Source organism: Cryptomeria japonica, chromosome 8, assembly GCF_030272615.1.
Source record: "Cryptomeria japonica chromosome 8, Sugi_1.0, whole genome shotgun sequence".
Taxonomy (NCBI): Eukaryota; Viridiplantae; Streptophyta; class Pinopsida; order Cupressales; family Cupressaceae; genus Cryptomeria; species Cryptomeria japonica.
The window spans coordinates 547,872,277-547,891,489 of NC_081412.1; the positions used below are offsets into that span (position 1 = coordinate 547,872,277).

Here is a 19,213-nt window from a genome sequence, read left to right on the forward strand (position 1 = left end):
TAAAACATTATTATATATTATGATTCAAAAAGACGCTAACATGTTGTAAATAACACACAAACATAAATCCCAATTTTAAATATCAAAGAAATGCAAGGGATTAGCGGAAAATTGGCTAATGCCCTTAAAAACATTAAGTAATTTGTTTATTTTCTGTTTTGGCTGGATGTTGCTGGTTATGTTGGGCTTTTGTGCTGGCTTTTGCCTAGTACTTTGCTGTTTTTTTGGTAGTTTGTCCTATCTTGTTTCTTAATGCTCTTATATTTTAAGGTTCTTTTGTAACGGGTTTTAGGGTCCCTTCAAAACCTGTTTTTCCCGTAATAAAAAACACACACAAACATAAATAAAAATAGATATTTATAATGTGCAAGAGTATATCCAACTCAAAGAAAATATATTTAAAATAATTAATAATCCAAAAAATTTAAATTAATCTAAATTATATTTATTGTAAATATACACTTTAAACAAATACGAAACAAAGCAATTCATTGTATTTTTAAATAGTTGGATCCTGTCACTGGGTCCTTGGTCTATTGCAAAAGTTGAAAGGTTCTTAATGAGCCCACAAGGGATCAAGTCTTGTTGAGTACAAGACTCCGATATCATAAGGGATGAGGCTGGGTTTGTGCCTTGCTCTTAGCCGATACTTGACTCTTAACCGAGAAGGTTTCAGCCTAAACAAAAACTTTATAAATAAAAAATCTTTGAAGAAAAAAAACAGTTTGAACTAGCTGTACGGCATTAAAAAGTCAAACTGTAATTAATAGAAAAGGTAATCTACAGTTGATAAAAATTAAAAGCAACTCATGCTACGATTTGTTCCTCTGCATTGAATTTACGCGGCGAGAACAAAAGGAAAAAGTAATGAGATTTTTCCCGCCAAGATGAAATGTTTAACACACTCATTTTACCTCCAATATATTCAAAATTTTCCACCGAGTCTTACAAACATATATACTTTTCATCTTATGCATTTTTTTATCAACGGTTTGTCTTTTCTCTGGATCAACTGATGAGTGTTTGAGCAGGTTTGTCGGGTATGCATTTCCACCGTTTTTATGTGCATCTTTTGAATTGCTTCAAATCATTGCTTTCTAATTCTTTCAGTATTCACAGGCTGGGGATATCCTTTTCATTAAAGAATTTGAATTATCTTGAAAATGGGTGATCAGAAGCATTAAACTGATCTTTTTTTTCTAGAATTAATTCACATTGCTATATGGGCATCAATAATAAACATCTGATAAAACAATCAATTAACCTCAGAAATCTTTGCATTGTAAAGTTCAGGCACAGGCTGTACCTTTTCGTTGATTTTTGCACCAGTCATTCATTTTTTCACCATAGGTATTGCATTAGTAGGTTACATTCCACTTAACTTTTGCTTAATTCTTCTGCCTGGGTTTCATGATTATTTTTGAGAGGAACCTGGGTATAGGTATTGTTGCTAGTACCGAAGAGGCTTGATATGGTGGGTACACTAGGAATCTTGGTATAGGCATATTGATTACACTGAAGAGGCTTGATATGGTGGGTACATTTGTTTATCTCCAAGTCAAATGTGGACGGTCCTCTTCTAATTAAGGTCCAATCCTCTCTGTCAATTGAAAGTTCCATGCACCAGTGTCTATGGTCTTCTCCACAATAGGGTCCAATTCTTCTGTTAAAAAGAAACCCTTTTTTCTTTCGTGCAATCACATATGATGCACATCCGTTCACTTGGATGCCAGTCTGAGCGTAATCTGCTCTACCTAACTTGCCGGAGTTGCGCCTATCCTTGTTACTCCCTTCACATATTCTTTTGACTGGGGGTGGGGTGATGCTCTGTTTTGCTACTGACGAACCTCCAAATTAGTGAATTCTAATGGTTTATAACATCCTGAATTTGGTTGTTGCTAATGGTGGGGATCCATGGAGGGGCCATTGCAAAGTCCTTGCTCTGGGTGCACTATGAAAGCTAACTAATTGGAAAATTTACCAAAGAAAAGCTATATTTTTGCAAAAAATTCTATATGTAACTGTTAAGGAAGGTTTATCTGAGGTCTCAGGGAAGTTTCAAATAGGTGCTTCAGGGAAAATTAAGTGCGGTGTCTACTAAATTGGCGAGAGTTATATATTTTTAACTCCTCTATAGCTAAATGCTTCTATTACAATCATCTGTATTTTGGAGTAAACATAACAGTAGAGTTAGCCTACATGGAGGCTGCCGTTAAAACTAGAATTACCACTTGCTATTTTGAAGAGAAAACTGGTACAAAAATTGCAATACACAGGCTGCCATTCAGCTAGATCAGGTTTTCAGATTATGTTTCATTTGTTAGAAATTTACATTCCCTTCTGCAGTATATTTAAAGTCTCCGTGCCAAGGGGATAAAAAATTGCAGCAAGATGTTTAATTGTCAAGAGTTAGCATGCACAGAGGTCAATTTTTATTGTAGTTGTTTGCCTCCATATTTGAAGGTAATTTCTCAGCAGAAAGCTTATAATTTTAATTTGTCTTAGGAACACATGTGATCTAAAAACTAAAGATAAACATCGAATCATTACCCTGCGATGACCGGTTAGGGACTTGTCCTCTAAATTATTACTAGAATGTCTTTACTGTTTTTCTTACTAGTATTTGAATCATGAATGTATGAATTGGTATGCATTGTTTAATTTTTAGTTTTCTCCCTGCAAACAATAATTCCTGAATTTTTTGATCTTCAGATTTGCTCTTACCTCTTTTCAGTCTTTTTACTTTTGGATCATACGATGGGGAGCAAGGAAAACAATGAAAAGATAAAAGCAATCAGAGCAATTTTGGGCTCCGAGTCATCAGAAATGGACATAATCAGAGCTCTTCATCTTGCAAAAAATGACATTACTAGGGCTATAAACATTATTTTTGACATTCCTGGGTTTCAAAATAGGGACAAGTTCAATATCAAACGCACCACACCTGGTGCTGGAGCTCGAGTTTCAGTGGCCAACAATCATGTTTCTTCTAGGAACAATCTAGATTACTCTATTATGGAAACTCCTGTAATGGATAAAGACAAAATGATCATTCCATATGTGCACATGGAAGCTACACAGAGAAATGAACATGGAGTTTCCACACCATTGAAGCAAGATTCTCCAAGAACACCCTATATGCGAATGACTCAATCACAATCGCTGGCTAAGGTTGACAGAAGTGCAATTGTATGTGTCGATTCAAAGTCTTATGACAGAAGTGCCATTGTATGTGTTGACGATTCAGAGTCTTATGATAAATCCAAGTTCTCTAGTCAAGGATATGAATTGAGCATAATTGAGGAATCGAGTTGCTTCTCCAGTAGTGAGGGTGGTGAAGGGTTCAGTGCTCCTCAGATGGAGGATGATTGGTGGTTTGTTGGTAGCACTGAAGTGACAGGTTTTTCAACTTGTAGAGGTAGGAAGATTAAGAGAGGAGATGTTGTTACATTCTCTTTTCCCGATCCTTCCAATCAATCTCACTCTAGATATTGGGGAAGAGGAAGAGCTGTTGCTGCCTGTTCTGAGATTGTGAGATTCTCCACAGAAAGATCTGGAGAGGTAAGGGCATTATTTGTGAAGAGCCGCTAAACCTGTGACATCTCTTTTGTAAACTGCCGGAACAAGTAGCATTTTGTTTGCAGATGAAAAATGATATTGGTTTGAAGTACTTTTTAATGGGCCCAAGCTCTGTGGTGTATTCATAACTGAAAATAATATTCCTAATGGAATCGTATGATTAGCAGTGTTCATTATGTATTAATTTTAGATGGTCAATGCAGATTGGTCGCCTTCCTACCGATTGGACTCGATGCCTTATTCCTTTGATCAACTCAAAAAAAGTGACAGTAGTGGGTCATTGTGTAGCTGCACCTGAAACCCTTGGGTTGATGAACTGTATACTGCTGAATATCAGGTGACCTTCTTGATAATAGTTAAGTGGCACTGTATTTAATGGTACTTAGCTGTATGTGCGTCCTGTGTGCTGCTATGGTTCATTGGATTGTTTCTTGCTTCTGATAGAGTTAGTGGCACACACAAAGTGCTGGTTATCCGAAATGGGAAATTATGAACCATTTTCTATGACAATGCATGGACCTTGATTCTTACTGTTATCGGTTTCATCTCTTACCGAATCTTTTCTTTTGGTGCAATTTGCAGGTTGTATATCCATGATTCGATTTTTACAAATGACAGTGGACTTCCATCAAAATTGATTGTTTCGTTGACAGAGGATAGTACGGTTCACCCTCTTCCAACTTTGTTCAAGTTGCTTGGCAAGGAGCCCTTTCAAAAGGTAGGAGTTTGTTTTAAAAATTGGAAAATTGCATCTTTCCTTTGGACAGTGTTGTGTCTAGATGATTAATTTCAATCCATTCTACTGCGTATGAATGGGGGAATCTTACAAGCAGTGATTGGTAGCTAAGGATTTTGTTTCAAGATGATCAGAAACCACTCTAGGTTTTATGTTGTTTTGGTTCCCTGTTTTAAAAGCCTAAGTGAGGCTTTTTGATGTTTTTCTGAGTTTTGTCTTTTTTACAGGCTGAATTCACTCCTGATGATCTCTACACGAGGAAACGTTCTCTAGAAATTAGGGTATGGAAGCTTGTCTGAATTTCTTTTATTTTTGGGTGAAAATGTCTTTTTGTGCCAGCTACACGTTGAAGATTCTTTGAGCAATTATACTTTCATAACTGACTGAGCCTCATTTTAAATGCTTATATACATGTTTACCATAGATCAATATCTCTACCGTATCAAACGTGAGCTTCATTTTTCTAAAAGGTTATTTGTATTGTGAACAGGATAGCTCCAGGGACTCAATACCATCACTACCTGCACGCAAATGCCGCAAGCTTACTTCAGGTGTGGAAAAACAGGAAGATGAAGGAGAGGAGGCTTTGTCTGATTCAGATTTGAACAAACTAGTTGGTGCATCGGAAAGCTGCTATCTAGAGGTCCATAATCATTCTTTCTATGATTCTATCAATGATTGATGCCATATTCAACTATTAAATGTTCAAATTCTTTTGATACAAAATCCCTTTCCATCATTTTTTGCAGGAAAAGGAACCACCAACTACTTTGTTGTGTGAATTACGTCCATATCAGAAGCAAGCACTGTTTTGGATGACTAAATTGGAAAAGGGAACAGAAATGGAAAAGGCTGCAAAAACCCTCCATCCCTGTTGGAATAGCTACCATATTGCCGACAAGTATGACAAAAATTGTATACTTAGGCTTGATCACAGCAATAAAACTTATTGCACACTTTTTTCTTTTACGGTGTATTGATGACTTCTTTTATTCATATATAGGAGAGCAACAGTGGTTTATGTCAATGTCTTCTCAGGGGAGGCATCTAATAAGTTTCCCAGTGCCTTGAAAATAACAAGAGGAGGAGTATGTATTGGTTTGTTGTTTTAGTTTGTTGAAAGAAAATCAAATGCTACTGTTTTAATTAAATGGTTGATTTTACCCATGAACCGGTATCTGATTTTGCATTTGTATAAAGATTTTGGCAGATGCAATGGGGCTTGGGAAGACTGTGATGACAATTTCTCTTTTGCTTGCAAACCCTGGAAGAGGAGGCTCTGCTAAGGTTACAGATGATGTTGATCTTTATAAAGATGACTCTGGTGTAATAACTCTTCCAGATTCCTCCTCCCCTTTAACTGAAACAAATCAGAAGCATAATGATGCTGCAAGTAAAACCAACTTGAGACAATCTGGAAGACAATTTCATAAGGGAGGGGGCACCCTCATAGTATGTCCCATGACATTGTTAGGGCAATGGAAGGTATGCTACTCTATATCAGCATGGCAACCATTGCATTGTTTGAGGCTTGTTTTGCAGCATGGTGTTTTCCAAGTAGAAAATAGTATTCAACTTTCCAGATGTTTTGGACAAGTTTTCATACATTTATATGTTCACTAAGCGCTGTATTGCTCATGTGCAGACGGAAATTGAGGCCCATGTGCAATCTGAATCCTTATCTGTTTATGTTCATTATGGAGAAAGCAGAGCAAGAGATGCCAAACCTCTTTTGGGACATGATGTCGTCTTGACCACATATGGAGTGTTGTCATCAGGATTCCAGTCTGAGGTAGGCTCAAGCATCATATACTTCTTTGCATTCACATTAAAATTTGATTGGGAAGTTGAGAACCTTCTATATTGCTGTATTTTTTAGTGATTTGTTGGTGAAAGTAAGCTGGTGCTGACAATTTTGTAGAATCCTCAAGAAGAAAGTGTGCTTCATGCAATACACTGGTTTAGGGTGGTGCTTGATGAGGCACATACCATAAAGTCCTCCAAGTGCAGAGTATCGCAAGCTGTATTTGCCCTTGTTGCGGATCGCCGCTGGTGTCTTACAGGAACTCCCATACAGGTATATAGTATAGATCGGCATCTGCATGTGAGCCTGGATTCTGGTCACTAGTATAACTCTTAATTCCTGTGCAGAACAAACTTGAGGACATTTACAGTCTTCTCCATTTTCTACGGGTTGAGCCATGGAGTAACTGGGGATGGTATGTGCCTTCTCTTACGTTATTGTATAGTTTAACTTTTAAATTTAGAAATTAATTTTATTATGGCTTGCTATTTCATCTTGAGAGATTTTATATTGATCTTGAAATTGACATCACTGATATATGTGAATTTACTTGGCTTGAACTTTGAAGTTGTAGGATGTATCTTTGTGATTTCTATTAACGGCATCTCTAGGATCACTGGGTCAATGCTCAATTAGTTTCTGCTGTGGAACTTTTGCGATTGATTGTCTATAGTATAAATAGAAATTTTATTTTGGAATTTTTTTGAGGTTAGAAAAGAAGCTATAGGATGTGAAGTCCACTTGGCTATGAATATGTTGAAACTATGAAGCCAAACAGATGTGAGAATAGACTACCAAGAGATGGTAATTGCAATACACAATCCATGATTGTTAAACATTTCTGTAGCTCATATATCATTAACACTCGTGTAGTTTGGGCCATACGGTGAGCTGACATTAAGAAATTAGCCATGTTTAAAGACATACTTATGCTTGAACCGTGTGAACTTATGTAGGATCTCGAAGAAAATGATTTTATTTGTTCTCTTTCCTTATATTGATATCTCTTTCTTTGGACGATCTATTTGCATTTTTCTACCTGTATGGATAATTGTATCTTAAAAGCAAGAAGTATTACGCATTGCTGTGTTTGGAAATTTAAGAATGAACACTTGTACTCTTAGGCTGCCAAATGGGACTAAATTCTAAAGCTTCTGGTATCCCTCCTTTGTCAGCTCAAGTACCTTTCTGCATTAGTACTAGCATAGATGCACTACTTGCAAAAACTTGGCGAGTTTTTCTTTGCAGTGAGTAATTATGCCATTGATTCATCGGGAATAAAAACTTGGTGAGTTTTCGGCAAAAATTGAGCTGCATAAAAAAAGGAGGCCCAAACACGTAAAAAAACTATCTAATTTTTTTTTTCAAGTCAGTCTCATTCTTCTCATCAGAATATATACATGAAATATAACATTTAAGTATTCCTTTCTTGTACTTAAGTTATATTTCATGTATATATTGGAAGGATGTTTGAGAGTGGTTTCAGATCTCTAAGAGTTATAATGCAAATGTTAGGTTTTAGAAGGTCTTTTAAATTTTCAGACTTAGTTAATTTTCAGTAATCAGTAGGCTCCTATCAGCATTCTCTCCCTCTCTCTATCTCACTCACTTCATCTGTCTCGAATTTTAGACCTATCTATCTCCCTATCACTCTTCCTCTATCTCCTCTCTCTACTATTTTCTATCTCACTCTCTCCTCTCTCCCCCAAGATCTAGACGTATCTCTCTACCCCTCACTCTCACCCTTAGACCACCGCGAGGGGTGCTACCATCAACATCATTTTGGTGAGGTGGACAAGCCACATCGAATTCCTAGGATTAGAACCTCTACTTCTATCTCTCCCTTGGTTTTCAATGGAGCTGGGAAGAGGAAGATGTAAAATGTTTTGATGTAGTATTTACTTTTAGTTATACAAAAACAATTTGCAATTTTATTTTGTTTTAGTCTATCAACCATCCTCATTTCACAATAGGATGCCATTTTGTACCCAATTTGCATTTAAATCAATCAAATATATCTAGACTCAGCTTGTTTCTTTTGTGTACTCATTTGTTGACTCATTGAATGCATCTCCTCATTGAATTTTGCCAAAAAAAATGCATTTCTAATTAAAATTAAGCAATTTTTTAACTTGTCGAGTTTTGCGGAGTTTTTTTTCAGACTTTGTCAAGTTTTTGTTTTTGGCAAGTAGTTCAGCTATGAGTACTAGCATCGGTTGAAGCTTTGTATAGCTTCTAGTCAGCTTGATTTTCCAAGTTGGAATCAAGGGTTTACAGATTATAGGCGGAAGCATCTTGATTTGTCTCTGATTGATACATGAATTAGACCTTAACAAGGACATTGCCTAAATTGATAATCATGTGGAATTGAACCTGTATTGAATGTATGCTATATGACAGGCAACTACTTATGAATTCGAAACAACATATATGTTCACTCTCAAAAATTGTATGATGCAAGTCCTTAAAAGTGTGTTGTTTGTGAATAATGCATTTCGTATTTTGCAGGTGGTATAAATTAATTCAGAAACCTTATGAGGAAGGTGATGAACGTGGGTTGAAATTAGTACAGGCTATTTTAAGGCCACTAATGTTGCGGAGGACAAAAGACAGCACCGACAAAGATGGCAGGTATAACCATAGGGACATGAAGGACTTCGTGTTGCTTTAGTATAGGGTCTCTTTGATTGTTTTTCTAATGGCTCATTCTTCAAAAATTCAGACCCATTCTTGTTCTTCCTCCAACTGATGTGCAAGTAATTGAGTGTGAGCTTTCTGAAGCTGAGAATGACTTCTATACAGCTTTGTATAAAAGATCTAAGGTAAACTCTTTTGTTCTACCAAGTGAAATATATATCTCGATGGTTATATTCTGATCCATTTTGCTTCCTTTATGATCACTTAATAAATTGAGATTTTTTCACCTTGCAGGTCAAATTCGATCAGTTTGTGGAACAAGGCAAAGTTCTTCATAACTATGCTTCGATTCTGGAGTTGCTTTTAAGGCTGCGCCAATGTTGTGATCATCCCTTTCTTGTCATGAGGTAAGCTTTTTGGTATCTGGTGCACTTTTTAGAGTGACTTCTATAAACTTATTTTCACTTAGCTTCTAAGTTAAAATCCCATTGCTTGATAAGTTTTCAGTCTTCTTTATCTTGATTTAAACTACTAAAACCATAGTTATGTGCTTTGAAATTTATTGCAAGAACGATGCTGGTTCTCATGTATAAATGATGGATAGTTTCAATAGGAAATAGACTCCTTTGTTATTAACTACCACGATTTAGATACTATTCTATTGATTATTAAGTGTTTTGACTTTTGCTTCTTTTGATGCCTTTATTTATATGATCAGCTGCTGTTTGAATTTTGGATTTTCCAATTTAACCTGTTCTTGTTGGATCATATGTGATAGCTATGACATTCTGGTTGGTCTTTGAACTGCAGCCGTGGTGATACACAACTCTATTCTGATATGAACAAACTAGCAAAACGTTTTCTTGAAGGAAGCAAGCTGTCTGCTAAAGGAGATTCTCATACTGCACCCACAAAAGCTTATATTGAAGAAGTGGTTGGAGAGCTTAGTAATGGTGGAAGAGGAGAATGTCCTATTTGTCTCGAATCAATCGAAGATGCAGTGCTTACACCTTGTGCACATCGTATGTGTCGTGAATGCCTATTAGCAAGCTGGAACAAATCTTCAAGTGGCTTTTGTCCTATATGCAGGTAAGTAGTCTGCAAATTATTTAGATTTGTAGTTCAATTTGACTACTTTGACGTAGAGAGTTTTTGAAAGACAATTAAAGTTTAAAACATCTTGGGGATATGTTTATGGTTTTGAGTGTCTTGAATCTTTTTCTTGAAGCATTCTCCTACAGAAACAAACTCAGACTGATTGCATTTCCCTTTTCAAATTGCAGATATACTATAAGCAAACATGATTTGATCACGTGTCCAACAAATAGCCGGTTCCAAATAGATGTTAAGCAAAATTGGAAAGAATCATCAAAGGTTTCTGCTCTTTTAAAAGAGTTTTCTGGACTTAAGGCATCAGGGTCAAAAAGTATTGTCTTTAGCCAGTGGACTTCCTTTTTAGACCTTTTGCAGATACCTTTTCAAAGGTAGGTTATTTTCTGCTAAAACATTTGAGTTTGTGTTATTGTTTTTGATGAGGAAGAGAAATCCAAGTAACGACTGATTCAAAATTTCAAAGTACATGGAAGTTGAAATGAGTGCCTAATAGTATAAGCTATTCACATTATTTTAAAATTTGAATGAAGTTTGAAACTGACTTTACTGGTTACCGAGGGATGCTTAATACTTATTAAATGTTTAGTTCTATCTGGCAATCTATTAATATAGTTGACAAGTACCTTCATTCAAAATAGATCACTTCAGGAAACCATAATAGGCTACTCTTAGATACCGACTTTTCGCTGTATAGACTAAATGTTTAGCATTCAACTTTTGGTGTATGAAATCTTACGGCAGGGTATCCTGTTGAGGAATATTGCTGCTCCTATTTTCATATGGGTTGTAGTTGCATAAAAATTATCTTGTTGAACTACAGGAATAATAGGATTGATAGCAGAAGAATCAGAACCCCTATTTTCGGATTCATAATTTGAGCAGGTGCAAAGAAGGGGGTTGAGACTTCTTGCACTTGCTCAAGAATTTTAGGGGCAGGGGCGTGCTTGTTTACAGTTAAATGTATCATAATTTTTTTTTCATTCTATTTCTTGTGAAATTTCCCATCTGCAATAGTTGACAACCAAAACTTGGATCTATGGGACCAATTTTTCTGTCGAGTAACCCTGAAATATCTAAGCAGGATCTTCTGGTAACCCTCTTCCATGGAACCCACTATGATTTTTTTTTAAATTATTTATGTTGAAACATTTTTTTTGATGTCACGCCAAAAATATATTTGTTTATTTTGGGAAAATTTAAAGCTTGTTCATCATACTCGGCCTATTTCCACGATATACCATGCGTACAAAATTTGGCAGCACTTGAGTAGTCAGAACCAAATAAAGCAAAGCCATCCTTACTTAAATGGCATGGATCATGGTGAGCTGAGGCTTTACTTGCTGCCAGTGTCGTATTTATGTTTATGACAAGCCTCTTGATCTTAAATCCTCAGTTTATGCTGTTTCTATTGAAAACACTAAAATACTATTCAGGGGTGGTGCTTTACAAAAATTATGGTCAGCTGAGTGCTTGCCGCCAGTCTCATTTTTATGTTTATAACAATTCACTTTACCTTAAATTCTTGGTTTATGTTGTTTCTGTTGAAAATAGAAAAAGGATGTACAGAGGTAGTGCTTTTCAAAAGCCATGAAAAATTGTTTTTGGTCCCCCCTCTCTCTCAGTCGCGTGCGCACACACACTTGGTTTGTTTTGTTTCTGGAAAACCAAAAAGATGTCTATGAAATAGTACAGAAACCGCACGGCATATTGTTTTTGGTCCTTTGGTTCTCTTTCTCTATCTCATTTCTTCTTCCTCCCTCCCTTCCCCTTCTCTGCTCCCTATCCCCATTTCTCTGCTCCTCATCATTTCTCCTAGTTTTACAATTCACATGCATTCTTTTTAAGCCTTTCTTCAAGATCAAGGTAAACGGATGAAGTTTACTGCACTTAAATCCTTGTACCTTATTAGTTTTTTCGAGTTCCACGATACTAAACATTCCTTTATTTAACTTGCAGGATGAATTATGGGTTTGTGCGCTTGGATGGAACAATGAGCCAACAACAGAGAGAGAGAGTGATCAAGGAATTCAGCCAAAATCCACATATTTTGGTAGGATATAGTTTTACTGTGAAGAATGGTTCTGTTTTGGTTTTACCGAAATACTTAAGGTTGCTATTTTTCTTATGCTATAATGTGTTGTAGGTGATGCTCATTTCCTTGAAGGCTGGAGGTGTGGGGATAAATCTAACTGCCGCATCTAATGTTTTTCTGATGGTCAGTACTTAATAAACCTCTGGGCTTTGTTGCAATTATTTTATTTACATGTCTTGTTGTTTTGGCTGCGTGGTTGTCAAGTTGGAAATGGCTATCTATACAATAGTTTATGCATCGATATATTTTTGATATATTATATTGAAGCAGTCATCGGTTAGGAGGGACTTCAAAGAGATCAATCCGGACCGGTTAGCAAGAGTAAACACAACGAAAACACAAAGATATGATTGAAGCGATCCAGAACAGATTGTTTTATTTCATGAAAATTGATTACAACCAACCGAGTTACAGCAGACTCACAGGCTTGGTAGAACATACTCAAAGTACATAATAGGTCAACTAAGACCTTGAATCTTAAGATCTATCTTCTACGTTCAATCTAGCTACTTGGTTCTTCCTTTCATTCATTCTAATGCACAATTACAATTATATATACAATCCAAGGGATTTGGTCAGCCCAAAAAGGGATCAAAACCTGAAAAACAAGACCTAACGTGTAAAATTAACAAGGTCGGCCTCCGCCAAGAGATTCATCCGGAAAATTCAAAGGATGAAGTGTAGATCACGGGAAAAGGTCAACCACGCGCTAAATCGGAATCAATGCCCAAGGCTCCGCAAGCTTCGGAAGGGTTTTGGTAGATCACCAAAATAGGTCCAGGCAACCGGTAACAAGAACTGTTAACTGGTAACAGGAAACTGTAAAGGAAACTGATAGCGATATCTTGCTGGAAAATGATCCAAATGTGATGCGGTCTGGAAATAAGAAAGATGATAAAGTCTTCAAGTAGAATCCAACTCCATAAGATCCGGTGAGCCAAAATTGAAACACATAGAAAGAAAAGATGAAACTGCAAATAAAAAAGAAAATGTTTTTGGTTGATGCAAGATTGTTGTGAACTCGGATGCTCCTGATCATATATAAAACCTTTATTCTCACCAAATACATATATTTTGTCAATCAATGAGTTTTGTAGTCAGAAATGTGGTTGGAGAAGTTGTCAATCAATGAGTTTTGTAGTCAGAAATGTGGTTGGAGAAGTTGGTAACTGTTGGATGAACTCAATATTTATGTTCTTTATAATTGACGGTAGAAACAGATCGTTCAGTTTGACAACGGAATCTCTTAGTTTGACGATAGAATATCTTGATATTGTTTAGTTTGACAATAGAATCTCTTGATACTCTAAAATCCATTTATTTGAAACGATGTTGACATTCTCAGATACTACACGTTGACTAATAGTATAGCATATTTTTCATAAATAGTGCATTCACGTGATGTATGCATGAGATTTAAATGGTGTAACTTGTGATTACAGGCAAGTTTAAGTAAATGAAGTATGATTAGGCAGGGTTAGTGAAGCTTAAAAATTGAAATGAGTTGATGACAAAATAAAAATTTATAATTGAAAGTTGAAAGTCACTTTGCAAATATGGTAAATTTCTCAAGTCACAGTAGTTCAAAGATTGTCATCAATTTTTTTGTCGGATTATAATCTATGCCACAAGAGAAACAAAATTAAATTGAATAGTTTGAATTAATGTAGCCAAAACCTCCATATTGAAAAATATCATGATCTCTTGTGAGAGTAGATACGTTGACCCACACTCTCAAACCTGGATTGACCCCACATTAAATTTCTTTGAGAAAAGTTCTATACGTTTTGGGGTATTTGCTAGGAAAATATTCTCTACTTCATTTTTCTTTCCTTCTTTTTCTTCAATAATTTTAAACTGTCTTTCATTAACATGACAACTATGATTTGAACGTAATCATGGTTTTGAAAAGAAAGCAGCTGATGGCATTTCTATCGGTGTTGTATATTTATGGATTACATTTTTTCAATTCAAATATGAGATTGATCGAGAGGGCTTTGATTGCTTGAAAATAGGACCCATGGTGGAACCCTGCAGTTGAGGAGCAGGCAATTATGCGCATTCACCGCATTGGTCAGACCAAGGAAGTTAAAGTCAGGCGTTTCATCGTTAAGGTTGGTTTCCTGTAGTACTGAATATCCACTTTGTGTTACTCAGTCTGGTCTTGTTCTTAATTTGTATTGTTCCTATTGATGTGAAGGTCTAAAGGAGCAAGATAATGATATGGTCTAGATTTTGCATTAAGTACTGTATTCTCATTATATGCATCTTTTGATTTTTTAGTAAATGTAGTTGTTTGGTTCAATGATGTATAGGGTACAGTAGAAGAAAGGATGCAGCAGGTTCAGGCACGCAAGCAGCGAATGATTGCTGGAGCTCTAACTGATCAAGAGGTCCGCAGTACAAGGATTGAAGAGCTTAAAATGCTATTCAGATAGTTATGCGGTTTTGTACAGCAATTTTTTGGTGCTCGGAAAGAATATCCACATTTTTTGTATGTAAATTTGTCTAAGGGGACGCTGTAATCATAATTCTATCTATACATTCAGAATTAATATATTCTTTGATGAAAAACAAAATGGTTTTGATGTTCCCAAATTAGATTCTTTTGGCAAATGTACATGAAACTATTCCCAAATAGATTCTTTTGGCAAACGTACATGAAACTATTTGCCCAATTTTGTAATTCTCTTGAATGAATTTTAGGCATTTATGAACACCCAGATTTGGTTTATTCTCTTGAAGTTTGAAATGTGGATTCATGAGTTGTTTTTATCTCTAACTGAGATGACAATTTTACATATTTTTAGCAATATTCACTTTCTGAGAGTTTTTAGAATAAAGGTACTGGATGGGGATTGATGTTTTAGTCATTGTGCTTGATAATGTAAATCAATGTCAAAATATCAACTCAGTTCTTTCTTTTATTGAGTCTTTTCATTCGTTGTCGACCTTCATCACATGCACAATATGTCAAGAGCTTTCAAGCAATCAATACTTTCTAAACAATCAAACTAATCTAAGTTGATGGGATTGAGTCGTTCGTTATAGCAATGAGCAAAAGTGAATCCAATTGTAGACCAATGCCAACATCTCGGTCGATGCAGAGAACAGTACCAACGTTTGGATTTGATGTTTCCAGTCTGTAATTTAATACTAAAGTGCTTCTTGAAAGCAATTTTGGTTACAGGTTTACTCCAGAAGCACTTTATGTATTAATAACAGAGTTGCTAATATCTAACTGCCTACTTAATGATTGCTATCGGCCAATTTTGTCAGTCGTATTAGCTTGGAAACGTTACAGAGAAATTTGGCTACATGGCAGGAGACTATCTTACCCCAGTTAAAAATTTCAAATGAAAGAAAACCATGCCAATGCAGCAATAACTGATTCAGAGGCATTAGATTTAACAAAGGATGAAGTGGGCGAGTATTTTGTGCTCGTAACCTACCTATTTTTTTTTTTCAATTATTTGTTCTTCTAACAGAGGAGACTGTACTTGAAGGATACGATTGTCGGACAAATTGATGCTTTGTCTCGCCATGGTGTGTGAAGGAAGCCCTACGGAATGCTGTTTTATTGTGGATAAATGAAATGGGGCAGTGTAAGAAGGCATAATAAATAAAATGAGTGATATTCTCTGATCCATCAGTATCATAATGATAGAGAGTATAAAGATTGAGAATCTACTAGCTGTAACAAAATGAATCAAATTTGGATTCCAAAAATAACAATCCAAACAATTTCAATTATGAATCTTCTGTCCATTGTAGTGTTTAAAACTGACTTATTCATTTGAATGTTTTAGTTTTTCTGTTTATTGAGGATATATGAATACTTTCAAACACTTCTTCCAATTTTTTCTACAGACTTGGGTGGATGAATTTTTCAGGTCCTTTTGGCTTGAGCTTTTCCCCTTGGCATATGTTTTTAGAGTGAAAATTTTATTCAACATAAAAATTATCGAAAATTTATTTTATATGTAAGAGTTATTGTGGATGTTCTTTCTTCATGTTATTAAAGTCATTGATATATTATAAATTTAGTTTAATATAACATTTGGTTAATGTTTCATGTATCATTGCTTGTGTGCCACCGTCTCATTAATAGGGATGCTTCTCCTCACATGGGTGTTGTGGTTGTTGCCATAACATTTGTACTTTGTACTTGGTGCGGCTCTTGTGGAACTCACAAATTTCTTCAGCATAGAAGACATGTTTAGTCTTTTGCTTTTGACCATGATTGTGGTAGTCTTAGTTGGCATGACAATAGAAAGTTCTCTTTGTTGGGCTTTGCTATATCTCTTGTTTGCACAATTTTTTTGATAAGAGGAGAAAAAAGAAAAGAGGATGCCATCACAAGTTGGGGGTCTATTTCAAATGGCTAGGTTTCCTGGATGGCTAGGGCAATTCCGCTCAAGACTCCTTCCTAGAATTGTTTTAGTTACATAGTGATGTGATTACTTTTGTTTTGTTCATGAATTCTCACATTGACTTTTAGGGGTGTAATTTTATTCATTATGTCTTTAATGTGAACTCGTGTACTATATTTTAATATATAAAGTGTACTATTTATCATAAAAAAATAAATTAACATCTATATCAAGTTGAGAGGTGCAATGGGTTTATCAATGGAGAATATAAATCTTTTTTTCGTTTCTTTATAAAGTGAGTCGAGTAAATAAGATTTTGGAGCACAAAACAACTTTTCCCATATTTTTTGGAAAAGTTTAAATGAAAAAATCAGTTTACTTAAAAAGAGAATTTTATAGTCCTTTAATATTCTCTAATTTAGAAGTCAAAGTAATCCATACAAAGTTTTAAGTAAGTTTAAATTCTTAAATTAAAGAAATGTTCATAGAAATGAAAGACCATAAGAAGTTATTTCACGTGGTAGAGCACTCAAAACACTCAAAACACTAAATTAAAGAAATGTTCATAGAAATGAAGTGAAAGTGTTTTGTTTGATTTATAAATTGGTTCTTAAAAAACTAAGGTTATTTCACGTGGTAGAGCACTCAAAACACTCATTAAGAGTCATATGTTTTTCTCCTAGAATGATACTAGGGGTCTTAATACCCCTGACAAAAGTTGCTTGGTAAAATATCAAGTGGTTCTCTCCAAACCATATGTAATTTTCCTTTGAGGGACAAAGATAGCTTGGAGTATTTTATGTTTGTTGAAGAAGTTTTGACATTCTTGGGAGGGTGCGATTGTCATTGCTTAGGGAGCTTTGAGCAATCTTTGCATCCTTTGGAATATCAAGATGACCTTGATTTCTTTGGTAGTATTTTTTAATATTTGGTTGGATGGCTAGTTTAAATAATTGCATGTCAATGTTAATTTCCCCAACATAACAATGAGGGAGAAAATAACTCTTAATAAAATCTTTGTTTTACTCTCTTTGGGATGAATTTATTTTCATTTTAATTCCAATTGGAGATTTTAACACCATTACATGATTTGGGGGTAAGAGAGAAGGCCATCACATGACCATGGAATTAGAATTGGGTTTTAGAAGCTTTGCTACTAAGATATCAGTGTTTAATGTGATCCCAAGGATGGGAAAATTCTATTGTAACAATCATAGGTTGGGTTTTTGTAATATAATAGAATGTTTCAACATGTTTCTAGTGTCACTAAAATGACAAATTAAATAGTGGTAGTAGGAATCTTCCATTTTGTCGATTTATAGTTTTGATGATTTCTCATTCTATTAGACACAATGTTAGATGTTTCATTAAAAATGTGGCCTTTTAGCTTTGAGTTTATGTGGTTGAATCATCTTGGAATCCCTAGGAAGACATAATAAAAGCAAAAGGATTGTCTTGTCAAAGTTGAACAAAAAATATTTTTCTTCACTACTAAGTTGAAATATATGAAACTTAACCTCAAAATTTGGAATAGTGTTGAGTTTTGTAATATCCTCAAAGACAATAAGTTAATTGAATAATATTAGGTTTCTATCATTCTCTTATCTAGTCTTAAGGTCTTTCAAATGAGTTGTTGGGCGAATATTAAAGTCTTTGCATCACTTGGGTGATTACTTGGAAAAAGAAATAGTTTTTTGAAGACATAAACCTACTAAGATATGAGTTTTAGAGGGGGATATGATTTTTTTTTCCATCGATTGAGGGTGGTGAGAAGGAAATTGAATAGAATTAGTAGTATTTCAAATCATGGGGTGTGTTTTTGTATTATTTAAGATGATAAAGTAGGTAGTGTGTTTTTTTCGAGCTCCCTTTTGCTAATCCGAGGTCAAACTCAAACATGATTTTTTCCTTCACTAATGAGATCCTCCCATTGTTATGGAGAAAAAACAAATACTCTTTCCTTTCTCCATTTAGTACAATGTTAATTGGTTGTTTTCTCTCAAATAAGGTAAGGCTCTTGAACTTGAGGGATTTGGTTTTAACAATCAATGAACTATAATTTCTTGTGAGATATTATTGAAAGTGTAGATTCCTAGTTGTTATCCCTAAGAAATCAAATCTTAATATTTTTATTTTATTTTAGGTTTGTTTCTAATATGAAATATTATTAAAAATGTTAATTTAAAGTAATTGCATAAATATTAAAATCTCTTCTCCTTGCTTTGTTTTTGGAAGAGCAAGGAGGATATATGCTTGGTCATCATAATTCTAGATGGTATCCTTTTTTCTCATGACACTTGTCACACCCTTCATTATTTATGTAAAAAGTGGATGACAATCAAGTTGGATGTTCCTAAGGCTTATGGTAGAGTTAACCAAGTTATTCTTCATGAAAATATTTCTTCCTTTATATTCCCTATATTATGGATTCATGGGTGCTAAATGATTTACTTATTCATGATAGTCCATATTGGTAGATGATATCCCCTACAATTTCTTTTATCATTCAAATTTATGTGCAAGACAAATTATCTTTTTACTTTTCATTATTATGGTTAAAACTTTTGGAAGTTAGCTTTATATATCATAAAGTAGCCTTTCTTTATAAGCTAACCTTTGTGTGAAGGATTCAACTTCTCTTGCTCAACTATATATTATAGATTATACTCTTGTTTTTAGTGTAGTTGAGGTAGCAGAAGCTATGATTTTCAGAAAATCTCTTTTATATATGCAAAGACTTTGACTTAGGTGATTAATGTTGTTAAATCTAATATTCTTTTAGTGTTACTACTCAAACCTAGTTAAGGTTCAAGTATATATTTTATTTCTTGGTATATTTCCTTAGAGTAAATAATTATAGATTCCTCCATTTGTTGTTT

At 34.9% G+C, this 19,213-nt stretch overlaps 1 protein-coding gene across 3 annotated transcripts; it reads left to right on the plus strand.

The window, feature by feature from the left end:
- The first annotated feature begins 933 nt into the window (after nucleotides 1–933).
- LOC131043258 (DNA repair protein RAD5A) lies at nucleotides 934–14,695 on the plus strand. 3 transcript variants are annotated; one of them, XM_057976455.2, is made up of 21 exons: nucleotides 934–1,031; nucleotides 2,713–3,561; nucleotides 3,783–3,916; nucleotides 4,162–4,297; nucleotides 4,543–4,596; nucleotides 4,806–4,958; nucleotides 5,065–5,216; nucleotides 5,319–5,403; nucleotides 5,516–5,800; nucleotides 5,961–6,107; nucleotides 6,237–6,392; nucleotides 6,467–6,534; nucleotides 8,628–8,750; nucleotides 8,842–8,941; nucleotides 9,051–9,163; nucleotides 9,567–9,845; nucleotides 10,040–10,240; nucleotides 11,826–11,919; nucleotides 12,013–12,084; nucleotides 13,977–14,075; nucleotides 14,277–14,695. In XM_057976455.2, the coding sequence occupies exons 2-21, from the start codon at nucleotides 2,758–2,760 to the stop codon at nucleotides 14,397–14,399; spliced, it is 3,378 nt and encodes a 1,125-aa protein (XP_057832438.2). In that variant the 5' UTR covers nucleotides 934–1,031; nucleotides 2,713–2,757; the 3' UTR covers nucleotides 14,400–14,695. The 3 variants fall into 3 exon arrangements, with proteins under 3 accessions (XP_057832438.2, XP_059066046.1, XP_057832439.2); XM_059210063.1 differs by having other exon boundaries at nucleotides 951–1,040; XM_057976456.2 differs by lacking the exon at nucleotides 934–1,031 and adding an exon at nucleotides 2,340–2,463.
- Nucleotides 14,696–19,213: the final 4,518 nt, after the last annotated feature.

Bases quoted from the DNA above. Each gene is read 5' to 3' on its own strand.
- LOC131043258 (XM_057976456.2), top strand. From the start codon at position 2,392: ATGTTTAATTGTCAAGAGTTAGCATGCACAGAGGTCAATTTTTATTGT. The intron at 5,217-5,318 runs GTATGACAAAAA...ATTCATATATAG, and splicing joins AGCTACCATATTGCCGACAA to GAGAGCAACAGTGGTTTATG. The intron at 14,076-14,276 runs GTTGGTTTCCTG...AATGATGTATAG, and splicing joins TCAGGCGTTTCATCGTTAAG to GGTACAGTAGAAGAAAGGAT.